At 40.2% G+C, this 26750-nt stretch overlaps 1 protein-coding gene across 1 annotated transcript in view; it reads left to right on the top strand.

Annotated features, from left to right (window-relative positions):
* The window catches only part of LOC114444759 (solute carrier family 12 member 9), a 50528-nt gene extending 36638 nt beyond the window's left edge, over window positions 1–13890 (top strand). The window contains exons 10-13 of the mRNA XM_028419558.1: window positions 4723–4915; window positions 9983–10157; window positions 11082–11228; window positions 11831–13890. Of these exons, the coding sequence (XP_028275359.1) occupies window positions 4723–4915; window positions 9983–10157; window positions 11082–11228; window positions 11831–12774 (1459 nt within the window). The 3' untranslated portion in view covers window positions 12775–13890. The remainder of the gene's footprint in view (window positions 1–4722; window positions 4916–9982; window positions 10158–11081; window positions 11229–11830) is intronic.
* The last annotated feature ends 12860 nt before the right edge of the window (window positions 13891–26750 follow it).

Genomic DNA, 26750 nt, shown 5'->3' with positions numbered 1-26750 from the left:
CTAACCTCTCTCTACATTAACACTTTCCTGCAGCAGTTTTAACAGTCTGAATCTGTAAGCGGATTCGAGGAGGAAGCTGGCTGGTCATTTGAGCCACATTTGTAATTACAGCTGGAACTATTTTAATGGCTGTTTATCTGCACAGTGTCAGTTATTGCAAGGAAATTGGGGTCAATTACATGATCCTCCAAAAATGTGAGCCCTTCCTTCTATTCATCCACCCAACTCTATGACCTTTCAACTCATTTCCCACTTAAATACTGCACATATACAGCTAAGGTTTTCATTCATGAATGCATTGAAGCTCGTGCAAACACTTAGGCCCCGTTCACACTGGAAAAAGTCAATTCATCTGGAGTGGGAATGAATCCAGATAGCTTTAAGCTGGATACGTTCAGAGCTATTTTCAAACACATGCGTGTCCGTGCTCAGCTTAAAGCTTCTTTGTTGTCCTCTAAACTGCTAGACGAACATTGTAAATTCAGACCATTCAGGCAGTGGTAGGAGGGCGAGCGTGCATGTGTCATGTGTTTTTTTTTTCTCTATACTGATAGTGCTTTGAAAAACACTTAAGGCAGGAAATTCAGCATGCTTATTGCATTTTAATTATCACTAATGTCATGATTCCCTGTTTGTTTTCTTTTGCATCCTGCCCTGATTCGTCTCACCTGTGTGTTGACCTTTGTGTATTTAAGTCTTGTGCTCCCCTTTGTCACTTTGTCCTGTGTCTCCAGTGTCTTCAACATGCTTTGTTAGTTTCTTTTCATTCATTTTGGTCTGAATTTGTATCTTTCTTTCTGGAACTCGAACTTAACACCTAATATTTGAAGTTCACCTGCTATGTTCTCATTGCTTTTATTATGAGTTAAGACTTCAATAAGTTCCATTAAACTTCCAGTGATTTATCCAAATGTTACAGTAAAGCCTTTCCTCTTTATGCCTCCCTCACATCTTACCCATTAAACTCATGTATTTGCTAACAACATCAACATTATTGTAGTAAAATTCATTCATTCATTGAACCACAGAGAACATTTAGAACTGATGAAGTCAAATCACCTCAAAATCATGATTCCTTCTTGAGTGCACAAACAGAGAAGCTCTCTAAGCTCTCTGTCTGTTCTCACGTTGCAGCAGCTTTCATGTGTTCTTGGTTCTTGTTCTTCATCATCCATTGTTTCCTCTATAGAAACATCTGCATGTCACATCCATAAAGAAGAAACCAGTAGTGAAACGAGAAAGTTTACATTTTATATTGTTTATTTTCAATTCTATTAATTTTTTTTAAACCTTTTTTTTTGCCTGACCCCTGAGCAAGCACTTTAGGCGACAGTGGCAAGGAAAAACTCCCTTTTAACAGGAAGAAACCTTGAGCAGGACCAGGCTCAGGGGGGGCCTCCTGCTGATGGCCGGGCAGGTTTCTTGAAGGTCCTTCTTCCCTCCAGTCCATCCTGCTTGTAGAGAATTTGGTGACTGCTGTGTGATAGTGTTATTGTTGCATCTGGTCTCTGCGTCTCCTCTTCAGGATTTAGCTCTCAGCTTTGCCTGAAATGAAAAGCAGAAGAAACAATAAGTTTGGAATCCGTTAGTGTATCTTAACCTCGCTCAACCAACCACCTCTGCATCATTATTAATATCAGAGGATGTTAATGCAGATATTTTTTAACAGAATTTTATCTACAAACCAGTCAGCTTAATGACATTCTTTGTATCAACATTTTTTAGTCCCAAACAGTTAATATATGTGCTCTCAGTATAATATCTGAAATATCATGTTGCACATCTAAAATCATTATTTTACTAAACCAAATCAGAAAAACTAACCGCAGCCATGAGAAACTACAAACAGACAGTAAAAAAACAAAAGCACACAGAGAAACTTATGAACAGATCCTGCTGTCAGCAAAGTAAATGTCCTCACAAACATCAAGTTTTAGCAGCTGAAATGTGTTCTTACCTCTCTGGAGGCTGCAGGTGGAATGAGCTTTGAAGCTCTCTGCAGCTGTAAATGTCTATGTGACACACTCAAATTCTTTGATGTGTCACAATAGAACACCAACCAATTCTAATGCTGCTGCTCTTATTTTCACTAATACAAAGATCAATATTATGTAAAAACTGACCAATATTTAGCCCTGGGCCTTTTTAACTAGCAGAAGTGGGTTTAATGAACCAAACATTTCACTAATGTGCAACAAACACTTGAAACGTGACAGAAATGCAGACGACTCTTAGAAAGACACACACACACAGTTACAGACACATCATTTCATGTTTAAATGCAAAATATCCACTGATTGTTGTTCCTGTTCAGGTTTTCAGTGAAGTAATTGAATACTTTAAAGGAGAAATAACCAACTTAACATGAGGAATGAGGGGCGTGTCTTTATTACTGTCACAGTGGCTCCTTAAATGACATGTTCAATGTTTAGCCAGATTTAAACCAATCCGGCTAGATCAACCTCCGAGAGGTGGATTGAAATCAATCCGGATATATCTGGACTCAGAAAAAACTATATATATATATATATATATATATATATATATATATATATATATATATCCAGATACGACCCGAATCCCGCTCCGGCTGGATTGATTTCCCCAGTGTGAACGGGGTTCTGAAGCATTAGGCAGCAGCAGCAGCCTATTATCTGTGTGTGGTGTTTGTTTTAATTGATCTGGTCCCAGCTTTAACTCCACATTTGTTTTGATGCTGCTGTGAAGTCATGCATTAGAAAAAGACTCCGTAGGTGGGTTTCTGGAAAATTTTAATTACAGTTTGTCAACAGTGAGATGGAGACATCCCATCTGGTTAAGATATGACCTTTAAACAACATTTCCTCATGATTGCACCCAAAATTAAGTTGCAGAAATAAGTTTCTTCATAAAATAGTTTGCCAACATAAGTACTCAAGTAACACATATCATGGTCCTAGTCAAGGATAAATTCTGCAAGTGAGACACCCATGGCTGTCTATATGGATGACATCAGCTGACAACAGACTGGACAGATATTTGCACTCCGAGCATGCAAACATTGAAAATTCATCCAAAGAAAATCCAAGTGCTCCCTCAGCAAGAAGCTGCTCATGATCAAACAAACAGCACTTTAAAAATGACTGGCTGAATAAAGCTGACTAGAGCAAACAGCTCAGAACAAATACTCTGTAAGCGGATTGCTGATGAGATTAAAATGGTTCCTTGTGTTGAAAGAGCGTGTGTTGATCTATCAAGTCAACATAAGTAAGTTATGACATATCATAATTTACAAAATTAGATCAACAAATGGGAAAAAAGCCCTCTGCCAACAGGGATAACTTTGATTGTTGTTTATTGGTGGTTGGTGACGTCCACTTGTAAATGTTTGTTTGGATTATGGCTCCAACATGTACAGACATATTTTACAAGTTGAAAAGTTGAAGAAATACTTTGAATTACAACAGCTGTGCCAGGGAGAGTCGGCTAGATGTGTGTCCAAACAAAGGTTGTTTATTAAGAGACAGCCCTTAAAGAAACAATAGCCGGAAGAACCTGGTCCAGAAAAGAAACTCCATTTATTGACTGCACAACAGACCAGAACAAGATAAACCTGTTTTTTTCTAAACGATGCACTTACACGTCAAAGTCCTTTAGATTCTTGTAAAAAAGTGTGTAATATATTCCCCTTAAATCATGTTGTGTACGTTTTTGACTTAAAATGTTATTATTTTACAAACAATTAGGTTGAGTCCATTTTATTTCTGCATGAGCAGAAATATTTCTGGAAAGCTGATCTGGGCTCTTATATGATACTTAAGACTCCCAGTGAAACCCAGACAAGTAAAATGTTTTAATAGGTGCAGCAGGTATGTAAAAATTCCCTCTGTGTTGGTGACTTCATTTTCCAGATGGCTCCTTTAGTCCTATGACATTTCCCTCCCTTATCTGATATAATAGTGGACACTCCCTAATTACCTACCTACTCCCTATGTATACAAATGCTTTGACTCCTTCTAATGGACATAGTAAAGTTCTGAACTTCATACAAGTACAAAAACTAATGTATATACACTGTACTGCACACAGGTGCTCCTCAATACAACTCATAAACATAAGCAGTGTCAGATTTTACAGCTAATTACAACAGAAGGCTTAATTTAGCACCATGCTATGTTAGGAATGGATTATTCAGTAAGCAGTAATACTGACTAAAAATGTATTTCTTTGTTTACAGTGAGGATTTTTTTTTCCCAACCTAAGTAGTTATTCATTCTCTTGTAGCTGATTTTTCATTGAATTCCTCAATGGGTTGTCCTCAGTGTAGAAGTGACATTTCTTTTTAGAGGTGTGAGATGGGAGCCAGAAGCTAACAAAGGGTTTTTCTTGTCATACAGAGCTCTCTAAAGAATCCCTTAGAAGGACTTTATAAATTCCTTCCCTGCACTGCTTGAAGCAAAATGTATTTAAAATGTAATCAGTTTGTTTGAAGTGGATTCAGACTCAGACATGTTGATTAAATGTCAGTTTTAATAAGAATATAAGGTCCAGGGAGTGTTTATAGGAGAGAACCTCCTCTCTCTGTCTTTAATTCAGTTGTATTAATTAGTCCAAAGCACTCAATATCTAAGTGAAAACAAAAGGACAAGTTTAGCTATAACACATCTAGCCAAAGTTGCTGACTACCAGTTATCCTATGCCTTCCTCTCTAACATTTGCCTCTCCTGCTTTTTTTCTTCCCAGGCCCACCTTCCGTTACTTCACCTGGCACACGTGCGTGTTGGGCATCATCGGCTGCGCCGTCATGATGTTCCTTATCAACGCCATCTATGCCTCGGCCAGCATTGCCTTCATGCTGCTGCTGCTTCTGCTGATTCACTACCTCAGTCCCACCTCCAGCTGGGGCTACATCAGCCAGGCTCTCATTTTCCACCAGGTCTGACACACACACACACACATTTAGATACACACTCCCAATACTGCCTTGTCATTACTATAGCAACTAAAATCTCATCCCCTCAGCTTTACAAGAGCCTGAACCTCTGCCAAGCAATCGTTCTATCAGGTTTATAGAGACACACAGACACACACACATAAACAGACTGTTCTCCACTGTCTCTCCTTCAGCCAATCACTTTGCGTTTAGCAGACACACAGACACTCTCCCTCTCTCTTTTCTCACCCAGACACATGCTGCCTTGTCATTCCTATAGCAGCTATCTATCACTTTTATATCGGGCTTACCAGACATGCAAACACACACACCCACACATCTGCATTGATTCCCCTAAGCAAAGCCCTCTACATTTATGACACAAACACACACACACACACACTCGGAGCTTTACATCATTCAGCTCTCCTGTCCTCTATCTTGTGAGCCTGTTGCTCTCAAGGAGAGGGGCCACTGTTGCCAGGAGGGCCCGCAGTAGAGTGGAGCTGTTGCCAAGGCTGCAGGCAAGGGGCATGGAGGGTGAGGGTTTGCCAGCTGTTTGTCAGGAGGCAGAACGTTATTACAACCACTTAACTTATTGTGCTGTTCTTCCTCGTCCTCAACACCCCCTTCACTATTTCCTTATCCGGTTCTCTTCATCTCCTTCTGATTCTACTACTCCCTCACTTGTCTTACTTTAGCATATTTTTGTGTGTGTTTTTGGCCTATTATCTAAAACGCTGCTTTGTTTTATGGTCTCAAAACAGAGTCTTCTGAAAGCAATTGTACAGACCATCATGTTCACTTCCTACATGCCCCCCCCATCACACAACCCTTTACTACCTTTACTTTATCCGGGATGGGTAACATCCGGATAAAAAGAGACTGTTGCTGAATTTGTTGTCCATGCTGGCAGCTGTGACATTTTGTGATACAAAAAAAAAATTCGAGAAATTTGAAGTTGGTGCTGCACGACCAGAGAAAACTATAACGGTAAAAATAACTGTTTCCTCATTTACCAAAAAATAAGCCGATTAGAGGGCATTAAAGGAAGGTTAAACTGTGATATAGCCTGGTATTACAAAATGTCTTTCTGTGTGTTATTACTACACATTTTTAGCGTTTCATTTCACGCCACTTTAGTTTCCACAGATTTGCATTGACGCATCATTGTAGAAGCACATTTCCCATTAAAATGTGTTTAATGTTATGAATGAGTGTGTTTTTAAGATGAACCAGGATCTTTATCTTACCTCCGAGCAAGAATAAAAGTAGAAAAGAAAGAAAAAAATTGCTAGATGATACTTTTTATGTAGAGTTTTGTTGGCAAAGAAAGGGAAGAATTGAAGCAGGCCATACTGTTAAAACACTAAACACTAATCTGTAAAAGTCATTTAAATTGTGCATCTTATACTGCAAGAGCCAGAGGGCAAAATCTGCAACAATTATCCGTAGAGTGTCATGCATATCCTGGTAGGAATACAAAGACTGTGTTCAGTAGCAGCTATTTAATTATATTAATATCAGGATTTATCTGGGATTCATTTGTTATGCTGAACACAGTGTAACTTTAGGTAATGTATAGCTTAATATAGTTATTGGTTAAAGAATTATTATCAGCAGGAAATTTAAATGTAAGTCTTGACACCTTTTATACTCATTTTACAAATGAGCCTCATTTCAAACTGTCCCTCCGTTTGGCCCCTCCCCTAAGCCGATCTCTGGCAAGAAGCCCGGTCCAATAAAAATGATTACGCTGAAAGACGGAGAGAGACCTCGCATGTGCATGTACATACGCTTGTCTTGTTCCCATGCAGCAGTAGCCAATGTGGCAGGATGCCAACTGGGTGACATTGAATCAAAGATGAAAGACATTACAGCTCGCCAAAAAAAAAAAAAAGGGGAAAAACACACAACTAGAGATAACAGGCAGCCGACAACACTGTTTAGGAGAGAAATTGGCTGAAGAAAAAGACAAACCGAGCCAAGAAATGTTGATGGTATCATGGAAAGAGGAAGAGGGAGGCAAAATATAAGCAGGCGGAGGGAGGGACGACCGATCGAGAAACATAGTGATGGATGAGACTGAAGCGTCAGTTAAAATGATGATAGCCTGATGGATGAGAAGACAGGGGGAAATGGAGAGATAAAGGGAGACAGATGATTAGATGAGTTGGACTTTGCCTTTGGGATCGTGTTTTCTTTAGTGTTTCTTTTATATGGCAATTACTGGATAGAAGCATGGAAACAGTTGTGATTATTATGGTAATAATATCTGCTGCGTCCTCATTTTTTTTATTGATAGTGGCACTGTATGTACGCACTCAGCATCATGGAGAACTCCAGTTAAAGTTGTATTGTTAAGATTGTCATTATCTGGATGCTTTTTAGTGCCTTTTAAGAATAAACCCCAGAGTGCAGCTGCAACTCAAGAAAAGTAACTTTCCTTTATTTTTCCTAAAATCTTTATATCATTACCTCAACTCTCTCACTCTGAAAGTCTTTCCAAGTCATTTTAAAGGATTTGTATTCATTCTCTAGTGACTCTCATTTATTCAAGGGGTGTTTCTCACATCCAAAATAAGTGCCACTGCTTTAATTGGCTGGAAGTAATTTAGACTCTATTTAATGTGTGCCCATGTCAGGGATGACTTTGTGCCCAACTTTCATGTACACTATTTTTAATAACGGAAACACGGGGGTGAAAAACATAGAATTATCTTTTAAATCATCCTGCTTCTCCCCAAGAGGTGAATTTGAGCTTCAACACGACCACATATCATCACTGAATTAATGGTCATTAATTCTAATGAGCGGGTGTTAATTATTCCTAGTAGAATGAAGGTTCAGTGTCTAACGGTTCTAACGTCTTAGTATTAGGCAAATACAACTTCAGATAAAGAACATCTGATTTTCACCGTGCCATCGTCTATTTAGCAAAAATGAAACCAACAAATACTTAAAAAAAGCATGTTCAATACTAAGTCCCATCTTACTGCTTCCATAAGATTTAATAAGGTGAGCTGCAGCAGGTGCTGCTGATGATCACTCATTGGTGAATTGATCCTCAGCAGGTGTGCAGACCTCTGTAAAAACAGATGTTTCTGGAGCATACAAGTGTGCATTAACACACCTCCTGTCTAAAAAGACTTGTGGAACAATGTGGCGCAGCATTATTTAGCAGAAACACCTCACACCCACTGTCAAGCACAGTGGAGGAGGGCTGGTGTTTTGGGCTTGTTTTGCAGCCACAGAACACCTTGTGGTGAGACCATCTGTCTGATAGTTAAAGACTGGTGGAAACTGGGTCATAGACCAGGACAATGATTCAAAGCACAGCAACAAACCTACATCAGAATGGCTGGAAAATAAAAGAATTAAGGTTTTGGAATTGCCTAGTGAAAGTCCAGACCCCAATCCATTTGAAATGCTGTGGTGGAAGGCTGTGAATGTCCAAAAACCTCAATGAACTGAAGCAATGTTATGAAGAATGGACCAAAATTTCTCCACAATGATGAGACTGATAAAGTCATATAGGAGCTCATTACTTCAACTTATTGCTGCTAAAGGTGGATCTACAATTTGCTGAATAATGCGAGGTACTATTGGCCATGTTTTTTTTTTCTTTTTGGCTTTATGTTTGCTAAATAATGGCACGGTGATCTCTAATCCTAAAACACAGCATGATTAGATTATTTTGTATATTTTTACACATAGAATTAAAAGAGGGAGTACTAACTGTTGTAGTGGTTCCACTTCCCTAATGTTACATGTTACCTGAATGTTTCATATACACTCAACAAAAATATAAACGCAACACTTTTGTTTTTGCTCCCATGTTTCATGAGATGGACTTGAAGATCTAAACTTCATTCCAGATACACAATATTACCATTCCTCTCAAACATTGTTCACAAATCTGTCTAAATGTGTGATAGTGAGCACTTCTGCTTTGCTGAGATAATCCATCCCACCTCACAGGTGTGCCACATCAAGATGCTGATCTGACATCATGATTAGTGCACAGGTGTACCTCAAACTGCCCTATTTTTGTTGAGTGTAGATGCAATATGTTCTGCAGTTGCCATACACACATAGTGCAATATTAAAAATCTGGGAGGGTTTGACGTTTTAGGAAACAGACCGATCAGCTTCTTCTATCTGATTTTTATGACAATATTGTTATCGGCCTCTTGTTTGTGTAGTAACTGTGAATATAACAAGATGTTGGAGCACTTAACCCACCTAACCTGAGGTCATAAAAAGATCATTCTTCACTGCCCGTAAATTTTTGTGCTGTTTTCAAACTTTTAATCGCAGTTAAAAAAAAGTTTGTCCTGCTGTAATGGAATTGTTCAAAATTTAGCCTTCTCAACTGCTTTTGGAAATCCAATGTGCCGTTGGAGATGATGTGATATGAAACCACCCGCACAGCTAAAAATTGAAACTTGTGGTGAGATTTGATTCTTAACTATGCCTCTGCTAGCTTTGTAGTTAGAAAGAAATGATTTTTCCTAGTTTTGATTCACCAGGCAGGAAGACTCCTTGGTGTTTCTGTATCATTTTTTTTCACTCCCACAAGCTTTAAATAATCGAAAATGGATCATCATCATAAAACGAACTCCAAGCTTCAAGAGTCATTTGTGTCTAAAATGGTTTATTTAGCAAATTATGCAGAGAAATGACATCCATTTTTGGGTTTATTAAATGTTGCTGCATGTATGCTGTGTTAAATCTGCATTGACGATCCATATACATTACTTCCTCGAAGTAACAGACGTTAAACATATGGCCGATTTCTACTCACTACACAGCAATAATCTTGCAAGCATACGTAATATCAGTTTGTTCTGCACTAAGAGTCATAGACTTAGAAAATTAAATGTGAATAAAATCACCTCCACACACAGATTTCAGCAACAAGTGTAATTAAAATGGACTTAAGATCTAAGCCTGGGTCTCATATAACTGCAGACACATCTGTTTTAAGAAAAACTCCACACACGTCTGATTAATATCTGCCGTAAAAATAAACCTCCTAATAACAACCCTTTCTTTTTCCGCTCATAGGTACGTAAGTACTTGCTGATGCTGGACGTGAGGAAGGACCACGTCAAGTTCTGGAGGCCTCAGATCCTGCTGATGGTTTCCAACCCGCGGAGCTGCGTGGGTCTCATCACCTTCATCAACGACATCAAGAAAAGCGGCCTCTACGTGTTAGGACATGTCCAGCTGGGAGACCTCAGTAAGCACACAATAACTTACTTTTTCAAAGACTGTTTATATATACATATGTAAATATATATATTTGTTTGCACCCTCACCACTAGATGTCTCTAAATGCTTCGCCCTGGCGCTTTAACTGTTTTCATTTGGGACCGACACAGTGGTTGCACCATCTTTTCTACTACTACCAACTACTATATGAATGAGGGAAGGGACTCCCTGAAGTTTAACATTGAGCAGTGCCTCATTTAATGGGCATATTTAGAATGCTAGACCTTTCTCTGTGACATCGGCTCATCTGCTGCTGCTGCTGCTGCTTCATTTCAGGGGAAGTAATCGCACCCACAATGCTCTGGAGGCCTCTCCTTTCTCTCTTGCACAGGCACACACTTGCAGATTTTCAAGGAGCGGAGGGGCATTGATTGTCTTTTTCTTTTGGGGATTTTGAAAGAGGTTGGGAAGGGCGGTACGGAAGTGTTTATGGGAGGCTGGGACTGACCCTATGAATGGAGTCTTCAGAATCCAAATCCTCTGAGTGTTTGACTGTGAAATGATATGTTCATTAACTGCTGAAGAGACCCTCCTCTCAGTCTACGAGCCACTTGTTCATGTTAAATATGAAGGAGTCATTCATTCACATAATTACATTGAAGGGCAGTTTGCTGGTGAGGACTCTCAGCTACCCCCACTTTGTTTTCCTAATGTATTTCAATGCCTTACATTCTGTCCTCACCGTCATTTGTGCTTGTAACTTTGTTAACTCTTTGTTTCTTGCCTCCCTACATCTCAGCATCTTGACTCACATTCCAGCTCTGTCATACTGCCTTCTGTTTCCTCTTCCTCTCGTGTTCTCTGCCTTCTCTGAATCTCGGTGTCCTTCTGTTGAACCATCAGCTGTGTTTCTAACTGTATCCCACACTGCTTTGTTTCTTTATCCTTCCAGACACTTTACCGTCCGACCCCCTGCAGTCCCAGTATGACTCCTGGTTGTCCCTGGTGGATCACCTAAACATCAAAGCCTTTGTCAACCTGACGCTGGCAGATTCTGTACGTCACGGTATCCAGCATCTCCTCTTCATCTCCGGACTGGGTCAGTATCAAAAACACATAATGTCCTTATTGACCAACAGCTAGTATGACAGTAGCACAATTAGCAATCGTCAAACTTTGATTGTTTTCGCCACCATTGCTTTATTTTACCTTATTTTTATTTATTTAGAACAGACTCCTTTCTCTGTGGGATTTTTAACGCTCAAGATGCTGCAAGATTTTGGATTTCACCTTAGATTCTTTTATCGCTTCATTTGAATCAATTTCTACCCCTACCTCTTCAACAAGTATTTTTACCTATCAAGAACTTTAAAACTTTTAAGGAGCTCTGACTCTCAGTGGTTTTCTGTTTTTTTTTTCCTTGTTTTCTTTCTTCCTGCTTCCCTGATAGTTGTTCCTTATGTCTAGCTTCTGTCCCATCCTCTTCCCTCTGTTTGACTTTCATCCAAATTCGCATTCCACTTGTCTTCGTCACATTTCTTTCCATCAAACAAAGTGGACCTAGACCTGTAATGTCCACCCTGCACTTTACATCTCTAGAATTCAATAATAATGAAAAAAAAAATCATTTTGCTTACGGTTTGGACGAATGGCTTTATGTCCATTTTTCAACATCTGTCTTATCTTTTCTCCTCTTTCCAGGTGGGATGCGTCCAAACACTCTTGTCCTTGGTTTCTATGATGACTGCCCTCCAAAGGACAAACTGATTGATCCGTCCCTTTCTCCCAGTCAACCCACAGATCCCTTGGGCCCTTTACAGGAGCTCGAGCATGAGCCGCTTTTTCACTTTTCCTCCCTGCGGGGGTCCAGTGACAGACCAGACCGTGGTGAATTTGGTAATGGCAAGACTGTAGGGCCTCAGGAGTACGTGGCGATCATCGCTGACGCCATGAAGATGTTAAAGAATGTAGTACTAGCGCGATACTTCAACAACTTCGACCGAGCTCAGGCTCTCTCTTCGCCACGAAAGGGAGCTGTGTATGTTGACGTCTGGCCGGTGAACCTCCTGCGCCCTGACAGTTGCAGCTATGTCGACACCTGCTCTCTGTTCCTGCTGCAGCTAGCATGTATTCTTAACATGGTGAGAGCCTGGCGCAAAGCTAAGCTGCGTATCTTCCTTTGCGTGGAGGAGGGCCGAAGCGTGAGGGGATCAGAAGAAAAGCTCGGCCAGCTGCTGAAGGAGTTGAGAATCAAAGCCCAGATCTTCCCAGTGCCCTGGGACCAGCAGGTGGCACTACACTGGCAACGCCAAAGCGACTGGAGCAAGAAACAGATGTCGCAATCCTCAGACGAGAGAAAGGAGGAGGAGGAGGAGGAGGAGGTGGAAGAGAACGAAGACGACTACGTCAACAGCTTCCCGAGCAACGCCACACGACTGTCAAATGACTACCTGTCAGCTGTCAACAAGCTGATCCTGGATCAGGCCCGGCCACCACCCGCTGTGCGTTTCCTGTATCTGCCACGCCCCCCTGCTGACACCCGACGCTACACTGCCTACTTACACCAGCTGGAGCTGCTGACTCAGGAGCTGGGCCCCACGCTGCTCATCCACGGTGTCACACCTGTCATCACCACTGACCTCTGAACTGAAGGCGATGTGTGTGCGGCTGAGTTTTGCAGTGGACCTCAGCACATAGACGTCACTGCTCAAAACACCGTCTGCACTGCCTCTCACAGTTTGCGCCAAAATCTCTACAGATATTTTTGAATATTTAAAATGAAGACGGTTTGGTCTGAATGTTGATTATTTCACACTTTATTATTTCTGTCTCTGTTGTTAACATGGCAATTGTGATTTACCTTTGAGCACATGAAGGCACTATGATGTCACCATTTTTGGTCAACCTTGATTAACCAATCGGACTAAGATTGAGTGGACAATTTAAAATTCAGCAATGACCAATATTTTTGCAGTATACGTAGTTTCCATAAGAACAAAGTTAAAAAAAAGTTTAATTAGAATATTTTAGGAACAAAATGAAAACCCTAAAACGATTAGCCCTCTGAGTGAACTCTGAGTCAGAATTTGTTAAACTTGCGTTCTGAAACAGGACTAATCCAATAATTTTTGTTTTTAACCAACTTGAATGTGTCTTGCCTAAAGGCCTAACACCATTATCATATATCCTTTAGAATTATAGCATAACGTTGTTTTTTCTAATCTTTACAATACCCTACACTTAAAAAGTGTCAGGGATGGTACTTCCCTCCTTTGCCAAACACATCAACCTTGTGCCTGAAGATGCCTTTTTAACACAATTTAGTGCTATTAAAAATCCATGTACAGATGTTTTTTTGAATGATTTTAAAGTTGAGGTTCTGTGTCCACAGAAAATGTGTTTGCACTGGCAGCATCTTTTCTGTACAATTCATAATGTAGGATGAAAACTGTCAAGCTAATCAATGTCACCAACCAATCAAAATCAAGAAGGGCTCAAAAAGGAGAAACTGATCTACAATCCATCAGTCAGCGTTTCCCCTACGTTCTCCTTTTTCAATGTAAGGGTAATCTATTGTGAAGTGTTTGGTAACTTAGCAACAATAAGTGTAAACGCTCTAAAAATGTGGACACAGACTCTAACTGTAGTTAATTTCTACCTGCATTGGAGTGGTGTACTGCTGCTTCCATTTCCAGAATGATCATTCCATATGTCTGCAGATCAAAGAAGTGCCTTACTAGTTAGAGCTCCTTTCCTTTTGCCTTTTGCAGAAAAACCTGCTGTTTCATTCAGGAGGCCTAAAACAAAAGAACAATGATGGCAACGGTGCTACTATTAAAGTTTTATCCAAAAGTGACTTTTGTGCGGGATCTCAGGATGACATTCCTCTTTCATCTAAATGCACTTTTGTAATTTATCTGCCAAACTGCATGTTTTGCAGCCTTCCAAAATGTTTACAGCACCAGTAACTACTGTGATGATCTCTTATTGTATTTTACTCTATCGATTATTCTGTCCCTTAGTAACTAATCAGCTTTACCCATGAGTGCCTGCTCAGCTTTGCGGCCTTTATCTAAGGTTTAAAGCAAAGCCAGTCTTTAGCCGACCCTTGTGGACACAAGCAGCATGTTTGTACTAAAGTGTAGCGAGGTACGCACCCAAAGTATTGTGGGAAAACTGCATTTCCATTCCTGGACTCTCTAAAATCACTGCTAACCTGAGAGTCTTCCTCCACACTTCATGCACCCGTGAGGTCCAGATCCACCTTTGAAGAAAGACCCTGGTTTGGAATTTACATACTTTTACTGTGTTCGGAATGAGATAAGTGTTTATTCGTGGACCAATTGGAACCACTTTGTCTCCACTGATGGGTACTTGTTTGGACACTACACTCCTCTACAAATCACTGACGCTACATTTCTTCAAATCTTTGTCCTGGATATCTGTTTTTCAACTGACAGGAGATCAGGAACAACCACAGGACACACTTTTTTGAAGAGATGAGACATTCAGTGTTTGGAATCTGAAATATATATATATATATATATATATATATATATATATATATATATATATATATATATATATATATATATATATATATATATATATATATATATATATATATATATATATATATATATATATATATATATATACAAAAAAGTAAACTGAATTTACAAAAGAAATAAAATGTTTTTATTATGTGCCTTTTTTTATTATTATTTTCTTCCCCAAGAGATTGTTTGCAGATCAAATTTAACAACAGCCCCAAGGCTGTGTGACTTTTTTATTTCAGCCGAAGACCTGATTGTGTGTTTCCAAGCAGAGTTGAGTGTGCACACTTGTTTGTTAGAGGTAAACTTTAGAAATAGGGCCTGAGATAGCTCAGCTCAGACAGAGCGATACTAGAGGGTGCCAGCCAGCCAAATTACCTTGTCCTACAGTCTCCCCTTGCTGCCAACCAGGCAGAAATGGATTCTATCTCTGTTCTGAGGTGAACAACAGATTGGAGAAATAAGCCCAAATAACCATCGATATCTGTTCAGGAGGAGGGAGGCTGACATTTATCACTGAGGGGTGGACCCCGGCTCTGAGAGGATTTGATGTATGTGTGTGTGGGTGTGCGCACAGAGACATAGGTTTATGCTGAAGTTTTCTGATGTGTGTGTGAATGTAGTAAATACTTCTAGGGAAAGAAATGTCAGTTTGAAAAATAAAACATACATTATTAGTCAAAAGCTAATATTACTAGGAAAATGCTTAAATATCCAAACTACATGATTACATTTTTACCAATGTGACAACATATTCATAGCTTTTTGACACACAGTATCACAATAGTGTGCAAAAACAGCTAACTACATAAATATACCTTGAAAATGGAAAACCTATCAAAATACCCTGCAAATACACAGCCCAATAGAAAACAAGCTGCAAAATGCTGAAGAATAATGTAGCCAACATTTTACAGTGATCCATCCAGATTTTTTCCATACACTCACAAGACATTTAACAACATGGTGTGGAAAGGTGTTTTTTTCACACCACTGCATGTCAGACGAAGTGCCCAGGTGTTCTACCTGGTTGCATTTTGTAGTTCTACATGCCAGCGTACTTTTCTGGCTAGTTTTACCCACAATCCTTTGTGCAGAGAAGTCATGTCACAGGATTACACTGCCAAGTAATCAGAGCAGAAACATTACACAGTAATTATAGCCTAACTTGCCTAATTATGGCACTGAACAGTTAATTTGAAATATTAACGTTAGTGTTTATTTTATAGAGTTTTTGTGCACTTTTGTTTGCCATATGGGTGTTTTGGAAAACCAAAAATCCACAGACACTTAAACTCAACACCATTTGCACATAAGATAAATGTCAAAACAGCAAACAGACTCACACATAACCCAATCTACACTGTTCACATTGAATACCAAATAATACCAAATTAAACAAAAAATATATGTAGATTTTTTTTATATAAACATAACTAAACATCAAATTTTCTCTGTTTATTTGTATTTTTTCTAAATTAACATATTTTTAAACCCAGCAATTTTATTTTGTTTATGAAACACAAATTTAGCACTAATTACTCTCCATACATTTCGAATTGTCTAAAATGTTTCATTAGAAGTGCTTATTAACGGCTGCAGTATTCAAGAAAGGGTGACAGGAGGTAAGCATGTGAGTGCTGCCATAAGGGTTACTTAAATGTGTGTGTGTGTGTGTTCGAGTGTGTGAGACGGACAAACTGAAAGATGGAGACTCTCAGACTGTGCAAGTCTTAAATTCTGTCATGTCTGCAGCCCTGATCAGAGGATTCTTGTCACTGCGTTGTCACTTGTACAGCGTGTCAGAGCCTTAACCACCAGGGATGCCTCTGGCACACACACACACACACACACACCCAGAGTTCATCACTTGTAATTTTATACAGCACTTAAAATCTCATCTCCCTCTCTGCATCTTCTGATCCACCTAATTGAACATGACACACAGATTGCCGGAGTCATCAGATGGATCGCAGGGAGACATGAAGGGAGGAGAGGGAGGTGGGGCCGTGGAGATGGATTCGGGGGGGGCCAAACAGACCTCTGGCTTTTATTTTTTTCCTGTTTGCATTCAAATGTGCAGAAAGTTCAATGAAGTCACATTTAGGCTGAGGCCACCGGTACTCCCACATTAACGTGTGCAGGCCTTTAAAGTGTTCTTCAGCGCTGTGATTGAACGTCTTTACAGCGACTCCACTTCACAGCCAGTAAAACGCTCACTGCTAAGCACTGTACTGTATGTGTGCATATGTAATTTGGGCTCTTTAATGATAACAGCCCCAGATGTAAGTGCACTAAGGGGTGTCATGTAAGGCTAAAGCAGAGGCTTCATTTTTCCTCATGTCAGTCAAACGGCAGCCCCATTTTCATCTCGACTATGAGCCACCTCACATTTCACTGTGTACCGCTCAATCACACGCTGTAGAAAAGAAGGCAAACGGAGTTGTTTCTGTGCAGGTAAATGTGCTGACATTTCCCTGCAGGAAAATACTGTTATTGAGTGTTTGACATGAAAGAACACTTTGGTGTGGTAACATTACTTTTTCTTTCTTACTTTTTTTGAATACGATGTCTGTAGAAATCTCAGATAGGTGAAAAGGGAAAAAGGTTTTTGTTCTTCTCTTGATATCAGGTAATAGATGAACCTAATGCAGCCATTTGTAAATGTAATACACTCTTCTAAATGCAGATTTAGCATCACAGGTGCTCCTGTCTTGCTGTGTTGTGTCTATGCAGGAAATTTGATAAGCTGTTTAAACTCAAACATCTCCACAGGTTGTGTTTGAATAAGGGAATTGATTTATAAGGAAAGCAAATCTGCTCTTTCTCTCTGCTGTAAGGGTAGAAAAGACTGAAATGTAGATGCAAATTTGAAGATTACCTCATCCCTATGTTATATGCAATCTGAGGACTTTAGATGTAACTTGGACTTTTTTTAGAACATTTTATTGATTATTTTAACAAATGGCCCTCAGGGGTGATAAAGGTCACCCTGATTTCATATAATGGTATAAAACTCCTTACCTTGAGCAGCAGCTGCATTCTCATTAAATTTGTGTGCTCACACAAACTCATCTTGTCAGGCTTCAAGCTAAGTGCTTGTGGCTGAACCACATTCACTTTATGAGCAATCGGTATTCTGTGAGGAAGTACTGGCAGTTAAGGATGTTTCAGACGTGACAGCATCATGTGAGGACAACATGATTAGCTCATAATGGTCCCAGAAATTGTATTGTTAACTGCTACTTTTTGTTGTCTTTCTCCAAATGTGGATCTGATTGGTCAACTTCTGATTAGCTCTGACTGACAGATGGTTTCTCCAATCATCAAGTATTCTTTGAAAGTGCCTGTGATAGTTAAATCTGGACTGTCTAGAGTGGGAAATTTAAAACAAAAAAATGAATTTGTAGCCTTCATGTAGAACCAATAGTCTGGGTCTGTGTTGATATTTCTATATATGCAGGTGATCCAGCTGTTTATATAATGCTTACCAAGGCTAACTCAATTATTTGCAAGATCTGGCTCCTCTTTAGGTCAGCATTTGTGTTTTGTGTAGGATCCATCTGGCTATATTTAGCTAACAAAGCCTTGTCATCAGTTTATTTTTGCTTTTTATTTTTATTGATTCTTTCTTTGATTTGCTAATCCCCCTCTCTATAGAGTAGGCTATTTTGGGTTACCAATTATGTTGTCATTTGTTTACTACTGAGTTTTACCATGAGCTATATATCATGTTAAGGTCAGCCAATTAGCATCGAGCTCTGATAGCTCAAAGATACCTATTTTTGTCCCCGTGCAGAAACACACTTGACAGTGTATACTAGTTAACAATAGCTGCACTCTTTCATATCTATTTTAGGTGTAACACTGTCTATCACTACAGCCACAGCTCCATTACCCCTTCCTCCACCCGTACCATATTTGACATTTTGTGTTATTGATTCACATAAAGCATCATGTACATACATGCTTTATTAAGGTGGATTCTTGCTGCTCTGACAGCTCCACCCAATCTAACTGTGGGACCAATTTCCTGTCAATGGTCAAATCGGTGATGTGACTGAATGAGCAACTATAAAGCTGGAATGTACTCTCTCTCTCTCTCTCTCTCACACACACACACACACACACATATTTGCATAGCTTTAGAGTGCCAGCAGTGTGTATGCAGTCACACTGTGATCCATGTAGCGCTTGTGAATATGTATGGTGGATGTGCTTGCAGATCCACAGGTGGAGGAGCATTGCTTATTCTGTTTTATGTTTGACCTGAACACACACATACACACACACTAACAGACACACATGCAGGTCAGACCGGATAAGGTGCATAAAAATGGCTGAATTTCATTAGGTTTTCAAATCCTTGTCCCAACGTGTGACTCGGCTACATTTGCTTTGTGTGTGTGTGTGTCTTTTTTCAGGAGGAGGAGACGTGACGAACAAACAGCATCAAACGGAATCTGTGCTGAGGCCGCCACAGATTTAGAAAGGTGTGCGGGTCTCCAGGTTTTGTTTTTTTCAGCAGGAAGGTCTTGCTCCTGTTTATCCTTGGCCTTGGTGGAGCTTTACCATCAGCAGTGGGAGCGTTTTCTGACAAAGTGTGTGCGTCCTTGCTGATATTTTCAGTACTGAGGTGAAAGGCCTATATGTCCCTGAGTATTGAGAATAAATGGCCATTGCCTTGTATTAATTCCATGTAATTTAAACAGGCTGAGTACACATACAGTGTGTGAACATGTGTCTGTATGAGAACGTACAACATTCCTATCATGGCATATTTGAGCCCCCGCAGTCTTCCATTCATCCTCCATAATCCCCACATTTCCACTTATATTATCCATACATTACCTCTTGTTCTCCAGCACCCTTTCTCTTAGTTGTGTAGCATTTTCAAAATAAATAATCATCACTGTGTTAATCACTTAATGAATGAGAGCATCATTTACAGGATTTAGTGGATGTTGTTGCTCGGTAACCATGCCAACATTATGAGGAGCAGATAGATGATTAATACTGTATTTTTAAAACCTAGTTGTTGTATACTCCTGTTTCTCTTGCTACGTTGCATTGTCTGGTAAGTTGTAATTAACTGCAGACATCACATCATGAAAGTGCACTCTTATTTATTTCCAATCAAAATCAATTATCTTCTGTACAAGTGCTGTAATCAGGGCTGCAGGGACGTCCACTAATCAAACAGTTTCAAGATGGAGTGAACAATAAATACAAATCACCTCAAGAGTTGTATTTGACACAGTTGTATTTTAAGTTAAGATGCGACTCATGCGTCTGTCAAGACTTATACAATAATTAAGACGAAAGGAATTTTATCAAGGTATTTAGTCACACACACACACAGAGGTAGGAGTAATAAAATAAAATAAATAAATAAAAGTAATGAAAGTAATAAAAATAAATGTAATAATAAATGAAATGCATGCAATACTAAAATAATTGTCTAATTACAAGAATTACATAAAAATACACTAAACATTAGAATAATAATATAAAAAGTATAAATATAATAATACAATTTACAGAAATACATTTAAAGGTAGGGTAGGAGATTTCATTCTGATGCACTTTTAGTTTTAACTCTCTTCCTGCTCTGTGCGCATCAGAGAGGTATGTGCATGATGGCCAAAGTCACAGACTGGTTGGGAGGCGTGGCTTCGGGGTGAGCTCTGAGAGAAAGGGCCGTGTGTTTACTTTCAAAATCTGGCTGACTCTCACTGAGTTTTCAAAATCTCCTACCCTGCGTTTAAACAAAATAAAAATGTAATTATTTCTTTTACTTTTGTCTTCATCCAACCTTGAATTTGGTTCAAATGTCTCATCTGTTTTTTAGTAAATAACCTCATATGAACATATGGATTATTGACATTTCAGTGTATTCTTGAGTCTGTATGAAAACACACACAAAGGCACACCTCTGGGGTTACAGGTATGCTCACAGTACAGAGTGTGTAGGTATTTTTATTGTGAAATATTTCTTCATTGTAGCATTTGTGTGTGGGATACAAACGTTTGTGTCCGCCCAGGTGTCACACTTTGGATTTGATGGCTATCAATCATTTGACCTGGGACTATATACCTATATACCTCCAGTGTGAAACTGACTTATGTCTTGACTTCATAAAAGAAAAAGAAAAAAGTAGTCCACAGAAGTTAAACTAAGTGCCTCACCACAGTGAGAATTTAATCATTCTCTACCTATTGAGCTCTACAAGACCATTGGTGTCTAATGTTCCTTATCAGACTGCTTAAACAATGCTAAGAAAGAGCTCATTTTGTTTTCAGTCATCAGAGCTGTGACCCAAATGAACAACAAAAAGAGGCGAGAGACCTCATCCTCTCTCTTATATCTCTGCCTCTTCATTTTGCTGCTTGTCATTATCTTTCCACCTCTTCTTTCACCTCCTCCTTCGCTCTACCCATAGATGTAATCACATCTATTCAGTGATGAAGATGAAATTGCCCTCACCCTCCTCACCCTCCTCCTCCTCCTCCTCCTCCTTCCTGGTTGAATCTGGTCATCCTTTTTTTTGTCGTGGAGGGAACAAACAAATTATGTCTCCTTACGAGCACTCGCTTGGATGGAATCAGACGGGGCGCAGAGGGAGCAGGATGGGAGGGCCGTGGCTCGGTTAAATTAGCGAGCTAAATGGTTATGAGTGTTTGTCTTTGTGTGTTTACAGCTGTAATTAGTGCATTGTGCTGTGAGTAAAATGCTCGGGCTAGCCATGCAGCAGAAATAGACAAGTAATGGAGTGTTACCTACGCCGAAGCACACCCACAGGGTTCATTTAGCGCACACCAACAGCCCGCGTTTGTTGTGGGTGGATCTGAGAAACTAAATGTCACACGAGCTAATTGCTAAGTGTTTTACTTTTACTGGTCTGAATGTTTGACTTCAAAGTTGGAAGACAACTTAAAATCATGTGAGGAAAATGATGTAACATTGTTAGGACGAGGTCCCGATGGGGCCACAAATGGATGCACAAATGGCTCTTTAATGTGGCAGAATAAAAAGCTCTCTCTAACCTTTGCTCTCATATATATATTCAAAAACAGCTGTCATTATCAGACTGCAGCTTTAAAAAAAAATCAAAAACACAACAGCCAATCAGCTACCACCAAACGCTTGCTTTAGTCACCCTTTCTGATGGTTAAGCTGTTAAGGGACCCCAGGGAAAAAGGCTCCTGATGTTCCCACATTAGGACTGCTTTGTGCATGGTATCTGATCTCCCTTGTGATCAGTATGTGTTGTGTCCGACTGCCTGTGAAAACTAAAAGCTATCGTCTGGCTATACATACCGAATTTGGCTTTTATTGTCATTGTAACATCCATCCATCCATCATCTAAAGCTGCTTTGTCACGGGGGGCTGGAGCCTATCCCAGCTATCTACGGGTGAGAGGCAACCCTTACAGGTCACCAGTCCATCATGGGGCTCATTGTAATATGCTACGACAAAACGACATTTAAAATGGTAAATGTGATCATGTAAATATAGTAATTGTAAAAATGTGAAAGAATGCTAGTGCTAAACTTTTAATTAGACACATTGGACTTCTGTCATGCACTGAAACAGGAGGTTTTGGGCCTGTAAGATGTATGACTATAACCCGAGTGTTTAGTTTGGCAGTTCTAGCAGTGCACGCCTGTTCTACAGACCTTGTGTACTGAGTTGTGCACCCAGTGTCACTAGGAAAGTTAATCACTTACCTGCCTCCATATTCAGCATTGAACAGGATCGATGTTCTCATTCCCACTGTGTCACAAACAGATACACAGCCAGTGCCTGAAAGTGTGAAGTATACATTGTGCATGTTGTACATCTCTAATACATCACAATGATTCCCCCTCATATGCAACAAACCTCTCCTCCATCTTCTTGGTTGTCACGGTGATGAGTGCCTCCCTATCAAAAATGATGATCTGTCACCTGAAGTACAGCAGAAGGTTATATGTAGCAATGAGTCGACTATTTTCACATTTGAAAGACCTAAAGTAGCATTAGCATAAAATGCTAACATGAGACTAAGCTGAAACATTTGAGCCCAAAGTTATGAAACCAAAACAGGAGCAAGATTGCAGAGTAGGGTGGGTAATCATGTGTGTGTGTGTGAGGATTGAACAGAATATGTATTTTTCACTTAGCCAACCTATAAAAACATCTGGAAGGCAATAATACAAATAATAAAAAAAAAAACTCTAACTCAGGCAGAGACTCTGACTCTGCAGTGCAGAGATGCCCGGGGTGTCGTGTTTATCGTGCCTGTGTCGCTGAGGAGAAACTTGATGCGCCTTGAACATCATTCATAAATGTGGGAGAAAGCAGGGCTGTTGTTGACTGATCTCTCACCTGCATTCAGATTTCCTTCACGTCAGACTTAGAAGTCGCAAGGGTCGCTTTCTATTCACTAAAAACACCATTTAAGTAACACGGCCACTCACCAACTGCATATCGAACCTCTGCTGGAAAATGACACAGGGTATGGTCGATAGATGAAGTTGTCGCTTGTCAAAATAAAATATGAATGAATATAAAGATAGCAGCATTTGTGTTCTGTAGGATCTGTGGAAGATGGTACTGTCGTATAAAAGTCAGTCGTGCACTGCGGAGTTTATACTGGGAGGAGAGAGAAGAAGACAGGCGAGAGTTGGGGTGGGGGAGGGACGAGCAGTGAATGGGACACAGTGAACCGGGTCCGGAGCACTGAGGAGCAGGAGGAAATGAGATAGGACATCTTCATTTAGTTTTAACATCTGCCTAACTCTGCAGTGCAACCTGCTCCGCTCAGGCAGAAAGCAGCAGCAGGCTCAGCCTCTCATGCTCACAGATGGATTTAGACTTTGAGACTCAGACACTTGGCAATATTCACAGCCTCAGGTGAGATTTTAGAATTTGGTATTGAATCAAGCGTATCAAACCGGTCTTCGGATATGAAAAGTTGACGCGTAAATGGGATTTTCTTTTCTTTTTCTTTTTTTTTTCTTCTTTTTAATTAGTTGATATGCTGCCATATTCCAGGGCCCCACCTGTATGGCATGCACCCGCAGGCTGTGAATTGTGTATATTTCTCAATTAACTGTCATGAAAAGATGGAGAATGGCAAAGAGGGAAAAAAGAAGAGATGCGGTAACAGACAGAGGGAGCTGACAGCAGCTGAGCCTGCACAGTTTTACTTCTGAGCTGAGCTAAGAGAAAGACACGCACACGTTACCTCCACAGCTCTGTCTGTGTGTCGTTAGAATGTCTGACACTGAGTTATGGTAGCGTCACTAGAGAGGAGATGTCTGTATGCGGCCTGGAGGCTACGTTTCTATCTGACTTTGTAAATAACGACAGGCGAACCCACTGTGATGTCATCTTCTGAGGAGCGGGTTGGTCGCCATCTGGGTAGCATCTGAGTCCAGTTGCTGACAGTTTTTATACCAAGCTGTAAATGTGTTTAATTGGGTTGTAAATATTTAACATAGTTTTTTTTAGGCCAGCCTCGAGTGGACATCGGAGGAACTGCAGTTTGTGGCACCTCTATACTGGTTTCATTTCTCAGCCCAAGATAAAGCTGCTTTGTTACTATGCAACTTCTGGGCTCTCAGTTTACCGGTCAATCTACGTTTCTACCTTCACCTGAGCTGTGGGTAGTAACTAATAGAATGAGATTGCAAGTATAAGTGGCTGACATGAGTTTCCTCCTGCAGGAGCTGGGTCATCTGGAAGAAACTCTGCGTAGAGTCACAGAGAAGCCAGTTAAGATTTGCTCTGGGCGCCTCCTTGGTGAGGTGCTCTGAGCATGTCCTACCAGGAAGAAGTCCAGGGGCAGGTCCAGGATACAGTGGAGGGATTATATCTCTCAGCTGTCCTGGGAACACTTGATCAGACCTTTGGGTAGAGAAACAGTTTCTTCTGAGGGCCGCTGTAGCTCAGGCTGTATAGCTGATCCACTTATATATTACTGCATTACTAGTAACATGGTTGGTCAACATGGAAAGCCATGAGGATTACATTAAGCTGTAGTAGCACCTGTCCCATAGACTGTATATAAAGATGGAGGACGTGGTTCCGCTTCCACTCATTGTACAAAAGGTAGTGGAAAAATTTCTTTCAAACACCCAGCCACTCCAGCTGTTGTAATATGTGTAATAATACAAGTTATTACAACCAATCTTGCTGCTGAACATGCTGTTACTTCCTCCTTTTGTGACCAAAAGTAACTCATTAAATATGAACATACTGAAAAAACACTATGTGCGTTTGAACATAGTTCGGTGTGACACAGCACACCGATATTAAAGCTACCTGAGTAATGCCATAGAACTGACTGTTCACTTGCTGCTATAATAGTAATCACTGCTGTTAATGGTGTTTAATGGTGTGACTTTAAGTCTCTGCAGCACATAAAATCCATCTTTTCACCAAGACGTCCACATACGCAGGTCATCAAGGTCTTGTTCTCCCACAAAGCACTTCATGCCATGTAAGGGAAATACGACATGACTTTTGTGAGCACACAAAAGAGAAATCCTTCAGCACGCTTGAATAAATAGCTGGTATTTTATACAAAGCTAAGCTAGAAAAGGGCTCCAATTCTTCTATAATTTACTGCAAAGAAAGCTGATTAAAGCTCTTTAATTTAGCTTGAAAACACAAGCAGAACTCAAATTTTTTGTAAATGAATGCTTACCTGACAAGACTATTGTCTTTAATGAGACACAAATAAGATCTAAGATATTATGACTTTACTGTAGTCAAATAAAAGCGGTAGTCACTGTGTGTGTGCGTGTGTGTGTATTTAGCACTCAACTGAAGTGCGCAATAAATCTTGAGAGTCTGACTGAGGAGGAGCAGCAGTTGTAACTCACCCATCCTGACACCTGCACACATACACACACACACACACACACACACACCATCAGCATCTGTAACTCACTCCTATATCTTACACTTTCATGTGTGTGTGTGTGTTTAGCTCTTTATAGTGAAAGCTGGGGGGAACATTCAGACTAAAGTTCTTCGGCTCCAACTGTGTGTGTGTGTGTGAGAGAGAGAGGAAAATAAAACAGCAGATAGAAGAAAAAAACAAAGGCTCCCCTCTGATTGAATCTGTTGAGGCGTGGCATTGAGATAGATCAGAAACAGTGATGTGTGTGTGTGTGTGTGTTTAGCCTAGTCTGACCAAAAGTGGAAAAAGATGGAATTTCTCCTCCGCATCTGAAAGACACATGTCAGTGTATGTGTGTGTGTTTGCCCATAAGAGTGCAGTTTTGGAGTATGCATGATAAACACATTAGTGTGTGCATCAGCATTCATGCAGCTCGGTGTGTGTGATTAGATATTTATTCGGTGCTGCAGTGTGTGATTAAGTGCAGTTTGAAGCGACTGGCTTCATGCTACGCTGCGTCCTGGACTCTGCAGTCACAGCAGCTCGCACAGGTAGAACGAAAAGCACATCGGAAAGCTGCTGTTTTTTAGTCTTAGAGTTTGTCTCATTCATAAACTTCCTGCTGAAACACTAATGTGACCTGATATGGATATAAATACACGGAGGGACATCTTTTGTAAACCCCCCCCCCCTAACCCTAACCCCCCCCCCCCTCCATTTATTATAGGTGAATCTAACCTGCAGAAAGTGACATGTTGTGGATCACAACAAGTCAGCGAGGAGCTGTTTTTGTCTGTCAGTGGGGGTAATTATTCACAAGCACCTTAATGTGTGCATAATACATACGTAATGTGTTTGGAACAGAGGCTTGAAAGTGTTGTTGATGGATGTGAGTCACTCTGCTGTTACTTCAGTCGCATTTTGAGCTTTCCAAACACGCAGAGCAGCTGCCCCACAGAGTGTTCTTTGATTGAGGAGTGCACTTTTATTACCTTATGCACTTTTGATGAGCCAGTAGCTCAGTGCTAAGTGGCTCCTGTGGTATCAGTCGTGATACAACAACAACTAGAAAACACTACTACTACTGTGAAAGAAGTGTTCACTGTCTGTCATGTAATTGGCTATATGTCCATGTATTTGCAGGATGGGTGCCATGTTTGAGACCAGTGC

Source organism: Parambassis ranga, chromosome 13 (genome assembly GCF_900634625.1).
Source record: "Parambassis ranga chromosome 13, fParRan2.1, whole genome shotgun sequence".
Taxonomy (NCBI): domain Eukaryota; kingdom Metazoa; phylum Chordata; class Actinopteri; family Ambassidae; genus Parambassis; species Parambassis ranga.
Note: the sequence above shows the minus strand (reverse complement) of the source record. Positions and strands in the feature narration are given on the sequence as shown.